Source organism: Antennarius striatus, chromosome 13, assembly GCF_040054535.1.
Source record: "Antennarius striatus isolate MH-2024 chromosome 13, ASM4005453v1, whole genome shotgun sequence".
NCBI lineage: Eukaryota > Metazoa > Chordata > Actinopteri > Lophiiformes > Antennariidae > Antennarius > Antennarius striatus.
The window spans coordinates 17,779,270-17,798,300 of record NC_090788.1 but is presented as its reverse complement, the minus strand read 5'-3'; the positions used below and the strand labels follow the sequence as shown (position 1 = coordinate 17,798,300).

The 19,031-nt window shown below is 39.1% G+C and overlaps 2 protein-coding genes across 2 annotated transcripts in view; one reads left to right on the top strand and one right to left on the bottom strand.

Annotated features, from left to right (window-relative positions):
- mtus2a (microtubule associated tumor suppressor candidate 2a) overlaps window positions 1-6,714 on the top strand; it is a 28,985-nt gene extending 22,271 nt beyond the window's left edge. The window contains exons 6-15 of the mRNA XM_068330447.1: window positions 2,279-2,466; window positions 2,552-2,677; window positions 3,886-3,952; window positions 4,492-4,706; window positions 4,913-5,018; window positions 5,120-5,193; window positions 5,287-5,385; window positions 5,472-5,591; window positions 5,717-5,817; window positions 5,906-6,714. Coding sequence (XP_068186548.1) covers window positions 2,279-2,466; window positions 2,552-2,677; window positions 3,886-3,952; window positions 4,492-4,706; window positions 4,913-5,018; window positions 5,120-5,193; window positions 5,287-5,385; window positions 5,472-5,591; window positions 5,717-5,817; window positions 5,906-6,338 — 1,529 coding nt within the window. The 3' untranslated portion in view covers window positions 6,339-6,714. The remainder of the gene's footprint in view (window positions 1-2,278; window positions 2,467-2,551; window positions 2,678-3,885; window positions 3,953-4,491; window positions 4,707-4,912; window positions 5,019-5,119; window positions 5,194-5,286; window positions 5,386-5,471; window positions 5,592-5,716; window positions 5,818-5,905) is intronic.
- Window positions 6,715-10,134: 3,420 nt separating this feature from the next.
- Window positions 10,135-15,013, bottom strand: stoml3b (stomatin (EPB72)-like 3b). Its single transcript, XM_068331052.1, has 7 exons — window positions 14,900-15,013; window positions 13,548-13,651; window positions 13,343-13,415; window positions 13,163-13,245; window positions 12,872-13,075; window positions 11,978-12,112; window positions 10,135-11,851 (listed from the first exon to the last, which is right to left on the bottom strand). The coding sequence occupies exons 1-7, from the start codon at window positions 14,958-14,960 to the stop codon at window positions 11,663-11,665; spliced, it is 849 nt and encodes a 282-aa protein (XP_068187153.1). The 5' UTR covers window positions 14,961-15,013; the 3' UTR covers window positions 10,135-11,662.
- Between the last annotated feature and the right edge of the window lie 4,018 nt (window positions 15,014-19,031).

Genomic DNA, 19,031 nt, shown 5'->3' with positions numbered 1-19,031 from the left:
TTCAAAAACTTTGCCATTTGTTGCTACCCTGTCCTAATTTGACCTTTCGTCTTCCTACTCCTCCTCATGCAGTTCACCCAGTCAGTTGCTTTCACAATTTTTTTTTTCTTCCCCATAAATAGGTCTATTAATATTTAATCCATTCACACAGACAGGCAGTTGAATCCAGCTCCTGTATTGGGATTCGATCCATGCCGTCTGGACGCTTCATTCTCTTGGCTGTACTTTTTTTTTTTTTTTTTCACAGACTGTAGACGGCCTCCATCTCTGCTTACAGAGTTGACACACATTCCCTCAGGCTACACCTCTCCCTTTTTCCTCTCCCTTCACTATTTCTCGCTAAAGTGCTGCTGTTAATGTCCTTGTCTGTACAGCTTGTCTAGCTGGACCTCGTCTTCTCCCACACAGACACTATATAAGAATCTTTGTCTCCTCCCGTCTTTTCTCACACAGACTCTTTGAAGCTCTGATAGCAATATTTTTACTGGAACACTTCAGCATGAGCACGTGAATAGACACAGATTATCAATCATCTTGGCCTAGTGCAGAGATTGTCTATCAAATGACCAGCTGATTGTTACAGGTGTGCATTCTCACACACTGCATTTATCCTGCTCAACTTGTCTTAATAAATCAATAATGACTGAATACATTCCCTCCACTTCGGCACCTTCTTTAGGGGACAGGCAAGATGACAAGATTATGTTTTCATCACTTAAGGGGAAAATGTATTGATTTATCCAATCTAATAATAATTTACCTAATCCTAATTTATCCAAATTTGAACTACGAACAAATATTTATTCTAGAATATACAGATTTACATAAAGGGAAACTTTTCTTTACAGAAAACAGAAAAGGCATTTGTGTACAATGGAGCTATGAATATAGATTTATTTCCGCACAACATGAGTAATAATAATACACGCAGATGAACAAACAGGTGTCTGCACCCTATTATATTCCTCATTGTTTCTCACATAGTTATTCCTCCGCCATCACCATGCTGCGAGCATCTGCATCCTCCCTTCATTTTCAACAATATGAACTCATTTGGCATTCATTCAGCTCTCCTTATCCTCAAGTAGAATCTACAGATGTGTGTGTCTGTGTGCCTGTGTGTGCCTACAAAGGAAAAAGATAAGACTTCTAGTCATTTTCAAAGAATGGGAGTCTTCATGTGCCTTCAAGGCAAACACACTGATGAAGATTTAATATTGAAACATCTGGTGAAATTTGCATTTTTGCGCAATTTTGGAAACCAGGCGTGGATTATTACAAGTAGTGAAAAAGTATCTTTCTCAATTTCTGCCTTTTCTTGCTGAATTCTTCCAGACGAAATGCACAAATGCAGGTTTTAGCCACATACATTCACATGTCAAGTGCACATCTTCAAAGAGTTGGCCTTAAACATCCAACAAACGGAGAAGGTATCCGTTCCTCCCTTTAACTTCAGTATATTATGTGGTTCTGCACTCTCTCTGCTCATTTACTTGCGGACCACAACCCACTCCATATTATATCCCCCGCCTCCCTCTATGCAATCTTTCACTCATTACCTGGGACCCTGCACCTCACCCTAGCCTCAGGTTGTCCTGGAAACGGCTCCTGCATGCTTCAGTAGTCCTGGATTTGGCAGGTGAAGTGAAGCTGCAGCAATTTATTATATTTTACGTGTGCAGATATTCAGTCTCTGCAAACTTACAGAAGGAAATATTTAAAATAATTCACTCATTGTCTGTTATATGTGTCTCCACAAGCCATTCAAACATGTTCACTATACAGAACCACTGCCTGACAGAGAGGTTAATCTGACCCCCTTTCTGTAAGCGGTAGCTTAATGCTAATTTCCCTTCATTATTAATGGGGTCCTTACATGCTACAAATAGTATATACAGTAAGTAAATATTAAGTGTGTCCATGTATTATTATGATGCTCTGCTCAATCATTTCTTGATATTGATTGAAGTTGTGGTGAGATCAGATGGTCCATCAGACTCAGAGTCACTCATCTGTAGGGAAGATTCAATTCATTTAGTGTCATGTATCAAGAGAGCAATAGGTTAGGTCACGTAAGTCCGCAATAATCAATTTCATTATTTTACAGATGTTTAAAAATTAGTTCATCAAGCGATAGAAGATTGACATGTAAACAGTTTCATATTTTTCCCTGTAGTTTTCCCTGAGGAAGAAAAAACGTAGCTCACATAGACTCGTTTCCAATTTGATTTAATTTTCTGTGTGTGTGTGTGTGTGTGTTTTTTTTTTCTCCCAACAGTCCAGTCCTCTCCACGGCCCGCTGCAGCAGTGCGAGGGTCAGCTCTCCCGGGGTCTCCTCGTCATGTGGCCCCCCTGAGACTGCAGCAGGAGATGCAGGAGAACCTGCAGAGAGAGAAAGATGAGGCTCAACAGAGAGAGAGACAAAGGCAGGAGGAGGAAAAAGAAAAGGAAATCCAAATGGAAGAGGTGAGATATTGGGGGAAACCAGCAATATTGCTCAAATTTTTACCCTATTTTACATTTGTACTCTTTTTTATTTCTTACCACATAGGTTCAGAGGCTGCAGGGACGCTGTGAGCAGCAGGAAAGGCAGCTGAGAGCTCTAAGAGATGAACTAAGGAAGACTTCCATGGGTCTTGAGGCCTTCATTATCACCACTCAGCATTACTGCCTCAAGGTAGCCAGCTTGTATAACACAGTGTATAAACCTACTAAAAGGAATCTTTTTTTTTTTTTACATTATATTAATGACTTCCTTAACTACAGATGTTGCAATCTCCTCCCCTTCTGTAACCCCAGTTCTGATTAACATGGGATTACCTAAACATTACCTTCCTATATGATCCTATGTGGAAAACACTTGACTGTAGAAATCACAGATGCACACCATGAACTGAAGGCCACATACTTAATTCAACACCATGAGGTGAGACTCCAGCATGCTCCATGAGCAGCATGATAAGTGGTGATGACTGTGGGGAGGGTCTTTCAGAGTTCAGTGTGTCACTGAGCAGGTTTCATCCAGCCCTCGGTGTCTGATGGGATGATTAAGCTTCTGAAGGGCTGTAGCTATAATACTGCTGTCAGGCTGCAGAGGAACTTCCTCACTTCTTTATGGCTGCTGTCTGAGTACTGCAGTCCTCGTCCCAGAGTGCAGGTATGGCTCCAACGTTGGTCTCTTAGGTTAGAGCTCCCCCTGCTGGACGCAGCCATACAGTTACAGTATCACATCCAATATTTTTGAGCATTCGTGGGTTGTGAATTATTATTCATATCAATAAATTACATCAGCAGGGATGTTTTTACCCATATGTTTCACACATGTTGATTTTATTTTAGTTGTAATGTCATGATCCTGTCCTGTCCATACTGCAGCTGTGTTCAGATTTATATTTATATTTTCCTATTTCCTAAAGACTAACATATTTTGTGTTGTCTTAGATAGGTGGACAGCTTTTTTTGAATAAAACTTTACATAGAAGCAAAGGGTTTGATTAAAAAATCGTCATAATTCTTAACTTTGGCCATAGCATACATCTCTGAAGAATTATATCACCCATCAGCTTCATCTGTACTTGTAATAGAGAACCTAACTGGCTAATGGTAGCATACTAGAATGCTGTCCTCAAGATAATGGGAAAGCTCCCCACAAAGTGGTCTTCCCATTATCTACTCAGAAAACACAATTAATGCTTACCATGGTAATATCTATAAAGAAGACTGAAGACTTGCAACTTGCAATATCACTTATTTTTATATACTGTTTCCCCAAATTCTGCCCATACATAGTTGTTTTTATGTTTACATCCAGAAACCAGAAATAATTGTATTAATGGTATTTGGAACTGGCACTATGTCACTGTCTTGTGTACTTAAATTTTTCAGAATCAAGCTGCAGAAGAAAAACAAAGGAATTTGTCCCTGGAAATGCAAAAGATCAGAGAAGAAATGGGTGAGTGACAATCATTGTTTGATCAAAGAAAATAAATACCCAATTTATCAAATAAGAGAGTAGAGCCTTTTCCATAGGTGACATTATGACAGGTTAAACACATATATTACAAATGATAATATTAACCATGACTGTTCGCTGCAAGTGTCCTGGTAAAACATTACAATATGATAGTGAATCTCATTATAAATGTCATGATAGCGGTGACCCCTGTGTAGCTCAAATCTCATTTGGACGCCATTATTTTATTATTTATACCTGTGACAAAATGTTGTCTTGGAAAGGGTCTAATTGTCAAGGAAGTTGTTTCTTCTTTTCTTTATTTGCTGTTTTTGTTTTTCATTGAAAGATGAACAACTCATAATGAAAAATATTACATGAATGTCACATGATCAAAAAAATCAAAATCTCAAATTAAATTTTTTTTAATTATATCTGACTGAAATTATTTACCACAGTATGAATTTGCACAGTCATGAACCTATGAATATTTTGTATTCCGTAACAACATCATAAAATGTTGACTACTTCCCGTGCAGCGTCCAACTCAGCTCGATGGGAGAGACTCCTTCGGGAAAAGACGGCACTGGAGATGGCCTTTGAACAGGAGCTGCAGGAGCTGCAGCTGCAGCAGGAGGCAGAGCTGGCTGCTGTGGAGGAGGGGCTCAGGAAGTGTCACTCAGCGGAGGCGGAACATCTGAGGGCAGAGCATCGGTCAGAGATGGAGGAGCTGAGGACTCAGCAACAGGAGCAGGTGAGGGGAAGGCATCATGGGACCAGTGTCTGCGTTTATGGTGGTCTCTTTATTGTGGTATCAAGTCTGAAATGGGTATTGTTTTGTGTGTGTGTGTGTGTGTGTGTGTGCGTATGTGTGTGTGTGTGTGTGTGTGTGTGTGTGTGTGTGTGTGTGTGTGTGTGTGTGTGTGTGTGTGTGTGTGTGTGTGTGTGTGTGTGTATCAGGTGGAGGAGATGACAATCAACCACCAGGGAGCCGTTCAGGAGCTCAGAGACATGCATAACATCACCATGGCAACTCTGCACGAGGAGCACGCCCGTACCATGAGAGGTATGAGTTTCATACCTCACTTAAAAACACAGCATGAAACCAGCGCCGCTGGAAACATCATCAAACTCCTTTTTCAATTGTCCCTTTGAATGTTTCTGCAGACCTGAGGAAAGCCCACGAGCAGCAGAAAGTGCTCCTCGAGGAGGATTTTGAAAGACTCAGGCTTTCTCTACAGGTATGAGTCAATTAAAAAAAAAATTGTTGATGCAAGCGGACACGTACTATAATGTGTTTGTTACTGTGTTTGTGTCTTTGGGTGTTTATGCAGGATCAAGTGGACACTCTCACGTTTCAGAACCAGAGTCTTAGAGACAAAGCCAGACGATTTGAGGAGGCTTTGAGGAGGAGCACGGATGAACAGATAGTTGTAAGTTCCCTTTATCTACATATTCTATGTACTATAATAACCATCCGGACGTCATCTTTTTAATACATCCTGTGTTTTCATAACAGGATGCTCTGGCTCCGTACCAGCACATCGAGCAGGATCTAAAGAGCCTAAAAGAGGTGGTGGAAATGAAGAACCAGCAGATCCACCAGCAAGAGATAAAGATCTCTGATCTGGAGAAAGTGGTAAGCTCAAATACGCTGTCCTTAACCTCCATCACAAATATGCACACTGGTTGGTTTGGAGACTTGTGCTGGTCATTGTGCACAGCGAATGAAACATTGCTCCATCTTTGTGTTCTTCTTTTGAGCAGGCCCAAAAGAACGTGTTCCTTGAGGAAAGGGTCCAGGTTCTGCAGCAGCAGAATGAAGATCTGATGGCTCGTATTCAAATGAACCTAGCCGTCTCCAGGTCATTATTACATCATCCCTAATAGCAATAATATGGGGTGTCGTGCTACATCCATGCTAGACTCATCTTTGTTGTACATTTCCTGCAGACAATTGTCAGAGGAGAACGCAAATCTCCAAGAGTCTGTGGAGAAGGAGAGCACGGAGAAGAAGAGGCTGAGTCGGAACAACGAGGAGCTCCTTTGGCGTCTCCAGACCAGCCCCCTGATTTCTCCCTCTTCCTCCCCTCTGCACCGCTCCTTCTCCTCCTCCTCCCCCGTTCCCTCATCCCCATTCTTCTGCCATTCACCCCTAGCGGGGTGCGACTCCCCCACCCACTGCCACGGCTGTCCCCAGCAAGCTCAATATGACTCTCCCTCTCACAGAGCCACAGCCAATCAAAACCTCTCCCCTGGACCAGCCACACCCACTCACAGAGCAGCATGCAATCAGAATTACTCCCCCGGCCCAGCCACGCCCACACACAGAGCGTCAGCCAATCGCTCTAACTCAACTGCCTGTTTCGGCTCTTTGCAGAGATAATCTAACATCTCTTTTCTCCTTCGATTTGCTTGACAGTTTCTCTTTCTTCTCTGTCTCCTCTCTCCTCCTTTCCTTTTTTCCCCCCTTTTTTAACATCATCACATAATTGTAAAACAAGGGCTTTGGTTTCAGGTTAGATTTGTCACATCTGGTGGTGAAAATACGGCTAGAAAAAGTCAAATCGATGTTGGTTATTGGGAAACGTAGTCAGCTGAAGTCGGTCCAATTTCCCCAACCCCAACTTGTATGTAGACAGGAAATGTGGACTGTAAATAGTTTATGATAGTGTCTAAGACAGTGTCGACATTTAGTATAGATTCCCTGCATGGGTAGTCCCTGTAGACAGACACAGTACAGACGGAAAGTAGCATGCTTTAAAAACATGGCCATGTCCTCAATTAAAAAACTTCACTGGGATTTATTTCTAATAGAAAATTCCCTTGGAAATGATGTATTGCAATTCTGAATCAGTGATCAAATAAATGTTATGCTTTTAGTCCTTTGGAAAACTCCCCAACAAAGCGCCTTTTTCTCTTTCCACCAGCAGAGAACAAGCAGCATATTAGGGCTTTGGAATGAAAATCAGTTTGTTGAGGCGAACCGTGTTTTTCAGCCTATTTGAGGCGCATTTAACATTTTGTAATCCCTTCCAAGCTGATAGTTTTCCTTACGTGGGACCGTCCTACCTGGAATCCCAGCCATCTTACCTGCAAAATAAAAAGGACTTAAGTTTTCAGAGTTTGTCAGGTCTTCCTACAGCGTCTCGCAACACAAACTGCTCTTCACTCCGGGGTCCCTCAGGTCAACTTGCAAAAACTACACCTGCCATTTTGTATTTACCTCAGCCGGACCGTGCAGTCAGTTCTTTCTGCCAGCGTAGCAGCAGAAACAACAAAAATACAGTATATAAAATACACAACTACCAGGGACTTCAAACCCGACAGGATGTTTTAAATGTTGTGGGTTGTTTTCATATCCACTTTATTTGTCACATGTATTTTGCTGCTTAAGCAAGCATGTACTATAAAGGTCTTCCAGTCTTAATGTGAAACATATTATTGCCGTGATGTGTGTAGTTAATAAACTTGAGTCGTGAGGGGAATTATTAGTGTTTGTAACTTTGAAATGATCACGTATGGGACACAGGTGGAATATGTGATGTGCCTGCGGAGGCGTTAGATGTAGTGTAGATTTTTGTGACTTGTCATTACACATAGATTATGTTCAGGGGACTTTCTTTAAGATGTAGGCATATAAGCTATGTAAGTAAAATCGCTTCGTTTACCCTTTTGTAATAGCTTGACAAAGATTAGTGTAGCTGTGTTTGAACCTGCATTGACCTCTTCATGACCTCTGATGATTCTTCTTCATTTTTTATCCAAATGACGCTTTTCAGCCGTCGAGTATTAAGTTAAAACTTTTGCAGGCTACACTGTGTTTTCAGTGTGCTGGAGTGTATTGTTCAGGGAATTATTTTCTATATTTAGATTAGAAATACCTTCAACATGCATTTTGTATACCTTCTTTACAGAACATCAGATGCTCTCGAGAAGTTTCCCTAGATGATTTTTCCATTTCTATGAAATACAACAGAGGAACCAACCTTTGGCATAGAAAAATGAGAATTATTTTGTAGTATTGTAGTATTCCGAACATCATCGCTGCCTCCTCTGCCAACAAATTTACCCTCAGGGTCTTAAGCCTTTGCCAGACTTTGAACAGGACAACATAGAGAACCACAGTATTATACAGCTTAATCTCAGTGATGTACTTGTACCTGCAGCTTTGACTACACATGAAAATGAACATGAAAAATAAGGCTTGCAAAGGGGAATGACGATAACGTCTGTACACATAGTTACCACAACATTGTTAACCGAGGGATGGGGTGGCATCGACGGAGGGCAGTACTGAGGCCTTCATATCTTTAACAGTTCCTCTGGCCTAATTTTCCAGTTTGTTGAAATTAAGGAGTCAAAGGAGTAAAGACTCCCTTCAACCAGCATGAAAGGACAACATTTCTGCGTTGTTACATAACCTTAAATTACATTACTTTAGAGGATAGTAAAAAGATTTTTAAAACAGTAGTCTTTCAAAGATTTTTTCGTATGACTCACACACAGGGTTGAATGGTCTTTAAACAAAAAGAATGTCCAGTACAGTGTAGTATTTGAAAAATGTATCTCAGTTCTCTCTTAGTTTGTATCTACACTTGTGATTAAAAGAATGTCTTTGAATAATGATCATTTGTAAGAATTTATAAGTAAGTCACTGTGTTTTCAGATGTTTAGGATTACAGTTCACCTCCATCATTGAATGATTCTTCAGGGCCCAGCTAAAGGTTACTTCAGGGCGAAATTACAGCCTACAAGGAAAAAACTAGACTACTAAAGACAAGTCTATGTTTACAAATAAAAATTTAAAGTTACTCATTGACTCATCGAATAATTATTTACCTTTGGTTGGACTATGAATTCTGAACTTCTGTTGCAATGACCCATCAATGTGTCCTGTGGACACTTGTATCTCTCTATGTGCTGAATGTCAAAACCGTAATGACATACTTGTCATTCATGTGATTTTATTTAATATAAAAGGACCTTTGTCTTAACAATATGTAGCAGCTATTTATTATGTAGTACTGTGTCTAGCCTCCCCATATGAAACATGGGTAATTCCATGTTTAAATGCCGTTGTGGCTCATTTTTCCACAGTTTTTAACTTTGAGCGCAAACATTTGAATTTGTGGATGTAAGATACACAATTACCCCTCAAAGATTTTTGTCCAGAGACTGAATTTGTTTGTTCTGGCAGTGATTGAATGTAAATACATTTACAACAGGAGTCGTAGTGCACCAACAAAGTTAATGATGCATGTTTTTTCTATCTTCTGTTTGTTACACTCTCTTTTCTTGTTTTCTTTCTCTCTTCATCTGTGATGGTTGAAATGTAACTTTAGCATAAGAGGCCTGGAAGACAAAGAGATAGTTACACATGTAAGATATACATAGTATGTACTTGTTTTCATTTGAACACAGTATTAAACATATTCAAGACAAATCATGTGATGTCCTTGTGTCATTTACGGATGAGTCTTGGAAAATTTTATAGCAATCCTCAAAATATGCCTGGGAAAGACTGCCATGTTAGAATTAGCATGTATTTATGTATTGCTGTGGTGGGCCGTGCATTTCACACCTAGGCCTTCATTGATTTTCTGCTTCACACGTGTCAAACTCAAGTCCCGGAGGCCAAATGTGGCCCGTCACATCATTTTATGTGGCCCGCGAGAGCATTAAAGATCAGAGTGTCTAAAAATAAATAGGTCAAAAGTGTGCTTTGACCAAGAACTACATTTCCTACAATGCAGTAATTAAGCACATTTTAACATTGACAAAAACATTTTGACCAAAGTTGATGTCTTAACTTATTCACTTGAATAGTTTGATCCTTCATTGATGGTGTTATGTGGGTTTAATAACTTGACAAATTGAAAGGATTTATAACAGAGCAACAAGCAAACATATTTTTTCTGTGCAACTGCAATGTTTGTTACTTGAATAAGTAATAAATTCAGAGTTACTTAACATCAAGAAGTAGTTACATTTATTTTACATTACACCGAGTTACATTTAGTTACAGTTTATAAGTTACATCTGGCTCTTTAAGGACAGCCATTATGCTGATGTGGCCCTGGTAGGTCTTCCCATATATATATATATATATATATATATATATATATATATATATATATATATATATATATATATATATATATATATATATATATATATATATATATATATATATATATATATATATATATATGTAAAGTATACGGTGTATACAGTATGTAAAAATATATATATACACTGCACACACACAGAAACACACACACAACATACAAGCTCAGAGTTCAATTCCATACGTCAGTATATACAGTATATACATAGACACGTTCCGATGCTTGTCTGCTTATTTATGATGAGCTCTCCAGTCAGTGCCTCGGGTCAGAGTGTGAGCGTACTCTGTGTGTACAGGTAGTCCTCAAGATAAAAACATTCAACTTGCGAACATTCAGAGATACAAACAATTGCGCACCACCATGTCCGACTGCTGTTGTTCCCCTTTCCGCCACAACCCCCACTGAGCAGCACCGTTCCATACGTACATCTCCAACTCTCATCTCCCCCATCTTGTCTTGTCATTTAGCATCTCAGTCTGTGTACCTTGGATACCCTACTGTTTCTCATAGCTGATAAAGCAAAGGTTAGTGGTTGTATCATGATGTCCTGTTAATGCAGACTGTTTGTGATGTTGTGTTGGGCTGTGGGAAATTCTCAAGACTTGCGAGAAGGTAACGAGAGTTAGTAAGTTAGTTTGAGCGGGTTTGTGTCTCTGCTTTGAGTTCCTGAGTAAAGAGATGAATAAATCCAATAAAGCCTCAGTCTGTGAGTTCTAACTCTACTGCAGTTATAGATATTACCCAGGGTATTACAACATTATATGCTATTAACTGTTTTCTGGTGATTTTACAACTCCCATATTTGTTGCAGACAGGCGTAAAATGGAGTGAAATGACAAACTTTATTTTTATTTTTTGGTAAACTGATGTTTAATCGTGAACAACTTAACCGGAAATGACCTATACTAGTATTTTATTTTATTATGTGTTGTTTTTATGTCCCGAAATTGCTTCTGGTAAGTCTTAGGGAATTGTTCTTTTCCCATTTAGAGTAGTAATGGCATTAGCAAGACCTCAAATGGTTATTGATTGAAACTGAATAATTAACGACTCATACAAACTCTTTTGTTTGTAAGTTGATGACGCAATGAAGTTGGCAATGAGTGAGGAACTGATGCACCACCTTGTGGTGAGGAATGATAAGGCAATTAATTACTGTAACGCAAAGAATTTGCAGCAGTTATATTTATATTTCCAGCAGCAATACTGGGAGATTCAAGATTGTTCAAGAACCATCTAAAAGAGACTATCTTAAAATTCCAGAACCGGAAAATCTGAATATAACTGAAAGGGAAAAAACCCCAACAACAATTAGCTTTAAAAAAATTAACAATTAATATGAAGTATGAAGTATAATGTGATCATGTTATCATGTCACTAATGACATTCAAATGTCATGAATATAGTTTTTTTTATGTACACCACTACAAATTATTTGAACTTAACCCAAATGACCAGTTAGGAGGCCTGGCCTGACTACAACATCATTACAAAAAGAACATGGTCTATAAGTGTACTGTGACCCTTCCTGACTCGTGCTTTACTGTATTGTGATTTTACTGAATGAGTCACTGAGGTGTCACTTCTTCATGAAATGAGACATGATTTCCATGGGCAGTGGGAAGATGATGGTGGAGTTCTTCTCTGCTGAGATGGTGTTGAGAGTCTGCAGGTAGCGAAGCTGCAGTGCTGATGGAGACTCTGCAATCACAAGGGACGCCTCCTTCAGGGCACGAGATGCGTTCATCTCACCCTCAGCTGCAATCACCTACATGATTATCAAGAATTTGGGATTAATATTGCTTCAGAACTGATTGGAATATAGCTATTCATATGGATAATAAATTCAAGTTAGCACTGTACATGCACTAGATATTGTTTTATATTTCCTGACCTTGGCTCTGGCCTCTCGAGTGGCCTCAGCTTCAGCAGCCATGGCTCTCTGCAGTTGATGTGGCAGCTTTACATCTTTTATCTCCACACGTTCTACCTTGATGCCCCAATTGTCTGTGGCTTCATCCAGGCTGCTCTGGAATATGCAAAGGAGGAAGAGAGGAAGCTTACGTTGATTACCTCCAATCGATGAAATAAACTCATAACAGCGTTTGAAGAAAACAATCAAGACCAAAGAAAACAAGAGAATTATTATTTTGTGTTTGTGGAAAAGGATATGACATCTTACAACGAGCAAATAAAGAATCAACTGGACCTGCTTTAAGTTGGTTGAAGATGTTTCGCCTCTCTTCCAACAAGTTTGTTCAGTTCTAACTGACTAGTAGAGTCCAGATGCTTTCTGGAGGTGGAGGTCAATACTCCATTGTAGAATCCACAACCATTCCTAATGAGATTTATTGTCTTGATGGTTTTGGTAATTTCTTGCTTTCTGCTCCAGCAGGAGTAAAAGTATAGGGAATCTGCAACCGTCAGTTAGAACTGAAGAAGCCTCTTGGATGAGAGGTGAAAGATATTCAACCATCCTGAAGCAACCAGTTGTTTCTTTTTTTTTGCTTTTTTTTAAAATTTATTTAAATTGACCTGGTCGACTGAGAAACTACACAGACATGAAATCTTCATTTCAGAAAAATCTTCAGCAAATCTCAAATATGTATGAAACCATGGAGATGTTTGCTAATGGATATTTTCTATAGAAATTAATTCTACAACATGGAAAAGGTTCTTTGTGCCTAAAAAAAATACCTGTCAGCAGTAATTACGTACAAATATATTTTAGCTTCTTTAAAATCCATTGAAACCACAACACAGATTAAATGGGGATTTGATTTTGTACCTGCATGCTGTGAGCAATGCCTTCACGGTCAGACAAGAGCTCAGCCAGGTTCTTGGTTCCCAGGACGTTTCTGAGGGTGGTCTGAGCCAGCAGACGGGTGGAGAAGTCGGCATTGCTTACATTGGCCACAGAGGCGACAGGGTCACTGACCCGGAAGTACACTACTCCATCCACAGACACAGTAACAGAGTCCTTGGTCAGGATCTGAAGTGGAAATATACGACAGCATTTGTCAGTTCACTAATTTGAATGACATTATCATAAACTGCACACACGTTTATGTTCTTCTACCTCCTGAGGTGGGATATCAAATGAAACTGTCCGCAGATCCACTTTCACAAAGGAATCGGTACACGGCAAAACAAAGAAGATTCCTGTGGACAAAGAAGAAGACAACAAATGTATTACATATGGGAAAAACATACAGGAAATATCCTGTTCTGTGAAAACTTCTCTATTTGTAACATCTACCTGGTCCTTTAGCTTTCCTGTCTGTGATGCGGCCCAGTCGGAAGATGACGGCACGCTCATACTCTTGAACAATCTGCAAAACCAGACGTCCACAACACAAGTTCTGTTTTTGACCTGCCTGTAATGTGTGTGTGGCTGTTCACATGTGCATCATAGGAAATAGTGGCTTCTGTTCATAAAACCACTGTTTATCGAGTTCACTCACCTTCACACAAAACCAGATGGTGAAAGGGCAAAGCAAAATGACGACTATGCCTGAGATTATGACCAGGAACCAACCACAGCATCCCAGACTCCCTGTTCGATCAGCTGGAGGGAAAAAAGACAACAGTGCATGTTTAATATAAAACATTGTGTGTTTGATATAAAAATCAAACACACAAAATCATTCCTGTGGAAAGAGGAATAAACCAGCTCCTTCTACATGTCTTGCAAATATGAATTACATAAATTGGAGTATAATTATTTTTGTAATCATTTATATTAATTTGAACTTTTTTTTTTACTTACGAAATGATTACTTTGACTCAACTCTCTATGCCCTCTCTCAGATCTAAAGACAACCACTCTCGCAGACAAAAGTGCAATCAGTAAAATATTAACTCATGCAACATGATCACCACTACAACCGACAAGGAGTGTCTCTGTTAGCTTCCAGGTCACATGACTGGTTTTCACAAGAAAACCACTGCACCAAGTGTCCTGTTGTGACATTAAACTATCAAAGGACAATACTGTATTATTGTATCCAATGTGGAAAACTTCACAGTTCACAAAAATGGAACATGGTTCTCCTTTTTTTGCTCAAGCTATAAGGAGATCTATTAAAAAAGGAACTGAATTTTATGTGGCAAGTGAAATGTACTGTCTTGTTGGAAATTTAAGTCACATTTAACGGTAAACTACTTGTTTTTAAGTTAAATTTTTTAAATGTGACTTGTTTGGGTACATTTGAAGAAACTCATTGTTTGTAATGTTTGCCCACAGTTCAGTTTTGATTAAAATTGTTGATCTAACTTGTATTCAAACAGCTTGTACAGACAGTCATGATCTTTTTTCTTTTCTGCAAACACTGTGAAAATAATATTCGAGTAAAGCGGCTTCTGAGTAAACAAGTCAATGCTCAAAGACATTCACAACGTGACGCATCAAAAACCTCAACAGTGTAACATGATAGTCCACTGTTCAGAGCTTTAATAACATTAATACAAGCAGATGTCTGCATGAGGAAAACACACACAAAAGGCTTTAGGGACACTTCTCAGTGACATGTGATTTCTATCTCCATGACAATACAGTTCCACTTTGCCCTGAGCCTGTGCAACTGCTTTCCAACTAGAAGATCAACTTAGGTGCTTACAGTATTCATAACATAGATTGGTTCATACCTCTCACAGCATGGAAACACATTCAAAACAGAGCTCCTGGTTGTCAAGTAATAAATACTTTTGTTAACCCGTACGTTGAAGTTTAATGTCAATCTGTTTGTGAACTTTACAAACAGTAACAGATTATATCATCAGAAAAGAAGAAAAGAGTAAAAGTGGTTCATCTTACATATTAACTCATCATTGCTCTTCCCCCTCGTCTGCTGCCTCTCCATTCTGTCCATTTCCATGTACAGTACTGGTGAAACTGAGAGCGGAAGTCTGGTTTGAGTTTGTTGTTGAAGAGATTCTAATGGAGAGGGAGTCGCCCAGCCTTTTAAAGCTGTAACGTGAGAGAAGGTGGAAGTGTGGCTCCAACTCTGAGTTGATCATTGATCATCAATTATAGGGTTGTTATGATGGTAACACCCAAGTAGAATATAAGTTATTTATGAAGAATTGACCTATTTTTTTAATAAAGAAATTAGCTGATGTGGCCATTCCACCTCGAATAATATGAAAATAATAGTCATTATATTGTCAGTTTTCTGTGGATTAGTACAAAATTAAATGCTTAACTTTAGTTCACATCCTGCTAAAAATAGCAAGTGTTTAACCTTTAGATATCTTTAAAATCTGTTCATTTGACTGGATTAATTTGAGCAATTGGCTCGACCTATAATCTGAATGGAAAAAAGTGAACTAAATCTGCCATCTGATAAGAATCTCATGACTGACTGAAATTACCTTGGAATATTACAGATAGCCTGGGAGCCTCTGAGTTGACTATCAGCACCATTAGTTTAATGGTGACAAAAGCCTTCAATACAGACCTAATTGTCTGATCACTGTTGAGGTTGTCATTTAAATACGGAATCTGTCTCTCAACTGAAACTTTACATTTTACTTTAACTAAGCTGAAAAAATAACTTCCAAGAAAGTATACCTTTACCAATTTTTTTACCCAATCAACAGCACATCATGTCAAGAAAAGTGACATAAATAGTTGTTTTCCCTAATAATGTTTGTATTCAGTCACTTTATTTAAAAGGGTCCTATTATGAAAAACAGTTTTTTTACAACATGTGCACCACATCAACGTGGGCGTGTAGTTAGACATCTGGAAGCTGTTTGAAATGAATTTTAAAACCTTTAAGGGATCTTTAAGGGATTACTCGTAGCTGCGACCTCAAATTATAGAAGAGAATGAAGTACACTTTATTAATCCCTGCAGGGAAATTACATAGTCACTCAGGTATATACATGTTTGTGTTCGTTTTTTAACAGTCAGTGTATACACAGTTATATATGTATACACAGGCAGTTACAGCAGCCAGCAGTTTCCTGACTAAATAACAAAAAATAAAAAATGTGGAAAACATGACGACATCCATTCATCTTCTTAACTGCTTCTGTTGACCAGTGTGCTGCAGAGCCACACAAAAGACAAACAAACAGTCATGCTCACATTCACACCTACAGGCAATTTGGAACGATTAGTTCACCTAAGCTGCACATTTTTGGATGTAGGAGGAACCTAGAGAACCTGGAAAGAATGCCGCCCCGGGGAGAACATACAAACTCCACACAGAACAGGATTTCCTCACGGATCCTTCTAGCTGGGAGACAACTGCGCTACCCGCTGCACCACCATTCCACCCAGCATGTTCACAAAGTGTAACAAGTAGACTTTTCATTACTTTGAAAAAACAAAGTGTCTCTGAGTTTGTGAGGTTCATGCTTTAGGTTGTACTGTAGCAGTACATACAGAGTGACACCTGTGAAAAACAGGTTTGAAAAACATATAACATATAAAAACATATAACATATAAACAGCTATGGAAATATTCAATGAAAACAACAAATTTGAATTATGCATGTTTTAGAGTGTGTCACACACCCACCCTTGGCGGACCATAACTTTTACACCTGATTACCATGAATAAAAGGATGACATACACCATCTCCACCTTCATCACTGCATAACTGTGTTCCTCATGGAGTTAAGTCACTCTGGCTGTAACTCACACATTACTGAAACTTTCCGATGTGTCCTGTGTGACCCAGAGTTCAAGGCTAAAAAAAATCATATCAACATCTCAGGGGTGGGGCAAAGTGTGTGATAGGGGTTAGAGTGTAAGTAGGGTCTGTGTTATGGAAATCATTGCCAACGCAACTGGTTGTGTAGGCCTGGTTGGTGGGGGAAGGGGTTTCCTGGGCCTGGAGGGTAGCTGGTGAAGCTGTTGGGCTGAGGAGGAAAACTATCCACAGCGGCTGTAGGATGAGCCTGAAACAAGACAATGAAGAGTAGCTTTGAAGCAGCAGTTTTACCAAACAGACATTCAAATACTTTTACTGTGTGTATGTGTGTCTACCTGCAGCAATGCGGATGGCATGCTTCAGTTATGGAGGGCAGCAGGGCAAGCAGAGGGAGAGAACCCTATGAGTGACTTTATACTGTGTAATGCAACAAAATATTAATAGTGCTAGCATTCTCATCATTCATTTCCACCAAGTATTTTCTCTTACTATTGGGTGACAATGGGACTCATAATTAAAACAGTTATAGAAAAGGTGGTGTCTGATTGGATATATTATGATTCTATCAAAATATATATATTTTTTTTTTTACATAACATTTTTTTTTCACCCACAATTCTTCCTGGCTGATTCAATCAATTCAATAGTCATAAAAAATGGTTATCGTATTCCTCTTGGAATATTAATAAAAAGTGGGGCTTGATCTCACAAAACAGGCCCATTGACATTGTTATCATGCCAGATTGTGGGAAATTACCTTGTGGTGGAAAATGTGCTGTCGAAAAAAGTTGGGACACAAAGGAGGAGCGCAAGTGGACTTTACACCTAATAGATGAGGTATTTCCACTTAGCACACAAAATCAATGGGCATATTTTATGGTACTATTATCATCACAAGGTAAGATCAATGTCACATGATGTCATTAACCTAGAGCAGTGGATGCTAAACAGGACAAAGGGAAAACTCTCAAAAGCTGATGTATAGACAAATGGGTGACTAACAGGATGAAGACAGGGTGTAGTTTTTATCATAATAATAATAATTTTTTCAAAAAGTTTTTATTATCAAGGGTGCTTCACAATTCATTATCAGATTCTTTAGTGATGGTTAGTTGTGGAGAAACTTCTTGAACTCGCCCTAAAATAACTCCTCGCTTCTTTAGTGTTATGATTCATGCCAAGTCTTTGTTTCATTCATCCATATCATTTTATGTTGTCATTAATGTTTCCAGTCCTTTCTGAATCATCCTCCACCTCCGCGTACTCAGTGATCTCATTCCAGTCCCCAGTGTTGCCGGAGCCACCTGAGCCCATCCCACAATCAGGCCCACTTTAAACATACTCTGCTCGTCCTTCAGTTCCCTGCAAGATTGTCATTGTTCACTCCTACTTTACAGCATTTTCTAGGGATGGGCAGCTGAAGTCTCATGAGGCTTCAACAGAGTTCATTTGATTGAAGTGGTCGGGCCTTTGAAACCACTCAGAATAGTGACATCTGGTGGTGCACTGCAAATGTATCATCTGCTCCGACCAGCCTCTTCTGAAGTTGGCGTCCATGTTCATGGATATCCACATGTCAGCTATCAGGTCGACAGCTGACGCCTTGCTCACCAGATCTAAGGATTTTCTGTTTTGTTTTGTTTATTGATGAATATGCATTCCGCTTTGACTCTGCATCTGGTTCTTTGCTCTCTTTAAACGTACCATGACAGCAAGTTTATTATTTAGAGCTGACAAAGTGAAATAATGGAAACAACTTCACCTACACTCACATGTTAGCCCAATGTTTTTTTGCTAATTTCTTATATATCTTGACATCAAAGCACCTTTCCTTTCCTAGTTTGATGGCTCTGGAATTGTAATTCGCTCTTTTTGGCTATTAAACTTCAACATTAACCTTTTCTGAACTATTGCCGGTACAAGTCGGAATTTATTCATTTATTGCTAATGACGAAAAATATATATTTTTTAAATTCTATGAAATACAGAATGTAAACACAGGATCCTGATTTGTCAGGGGATGGAACAACTGATGGTTTTGGCCGACATTCTGATCTCCTCAGAATGAACACAGTGTCACGCCCCCAGTCGGCTGGAAAGGGCTCCAGCACCCTGTGACCTGCGACAGCGGAAGAATCAGGTATAGAAAATGATTGATTGATATTTCAGAAATTGCATGTCTTCATTTATTTATAAAGAAGAAAAAGACAGCATTTTTAATTTAGCTTTCAAACAAGTCAATGCTGTTTGAGTCTATCTAGGTAGGTATGTGGGTAGGTTGA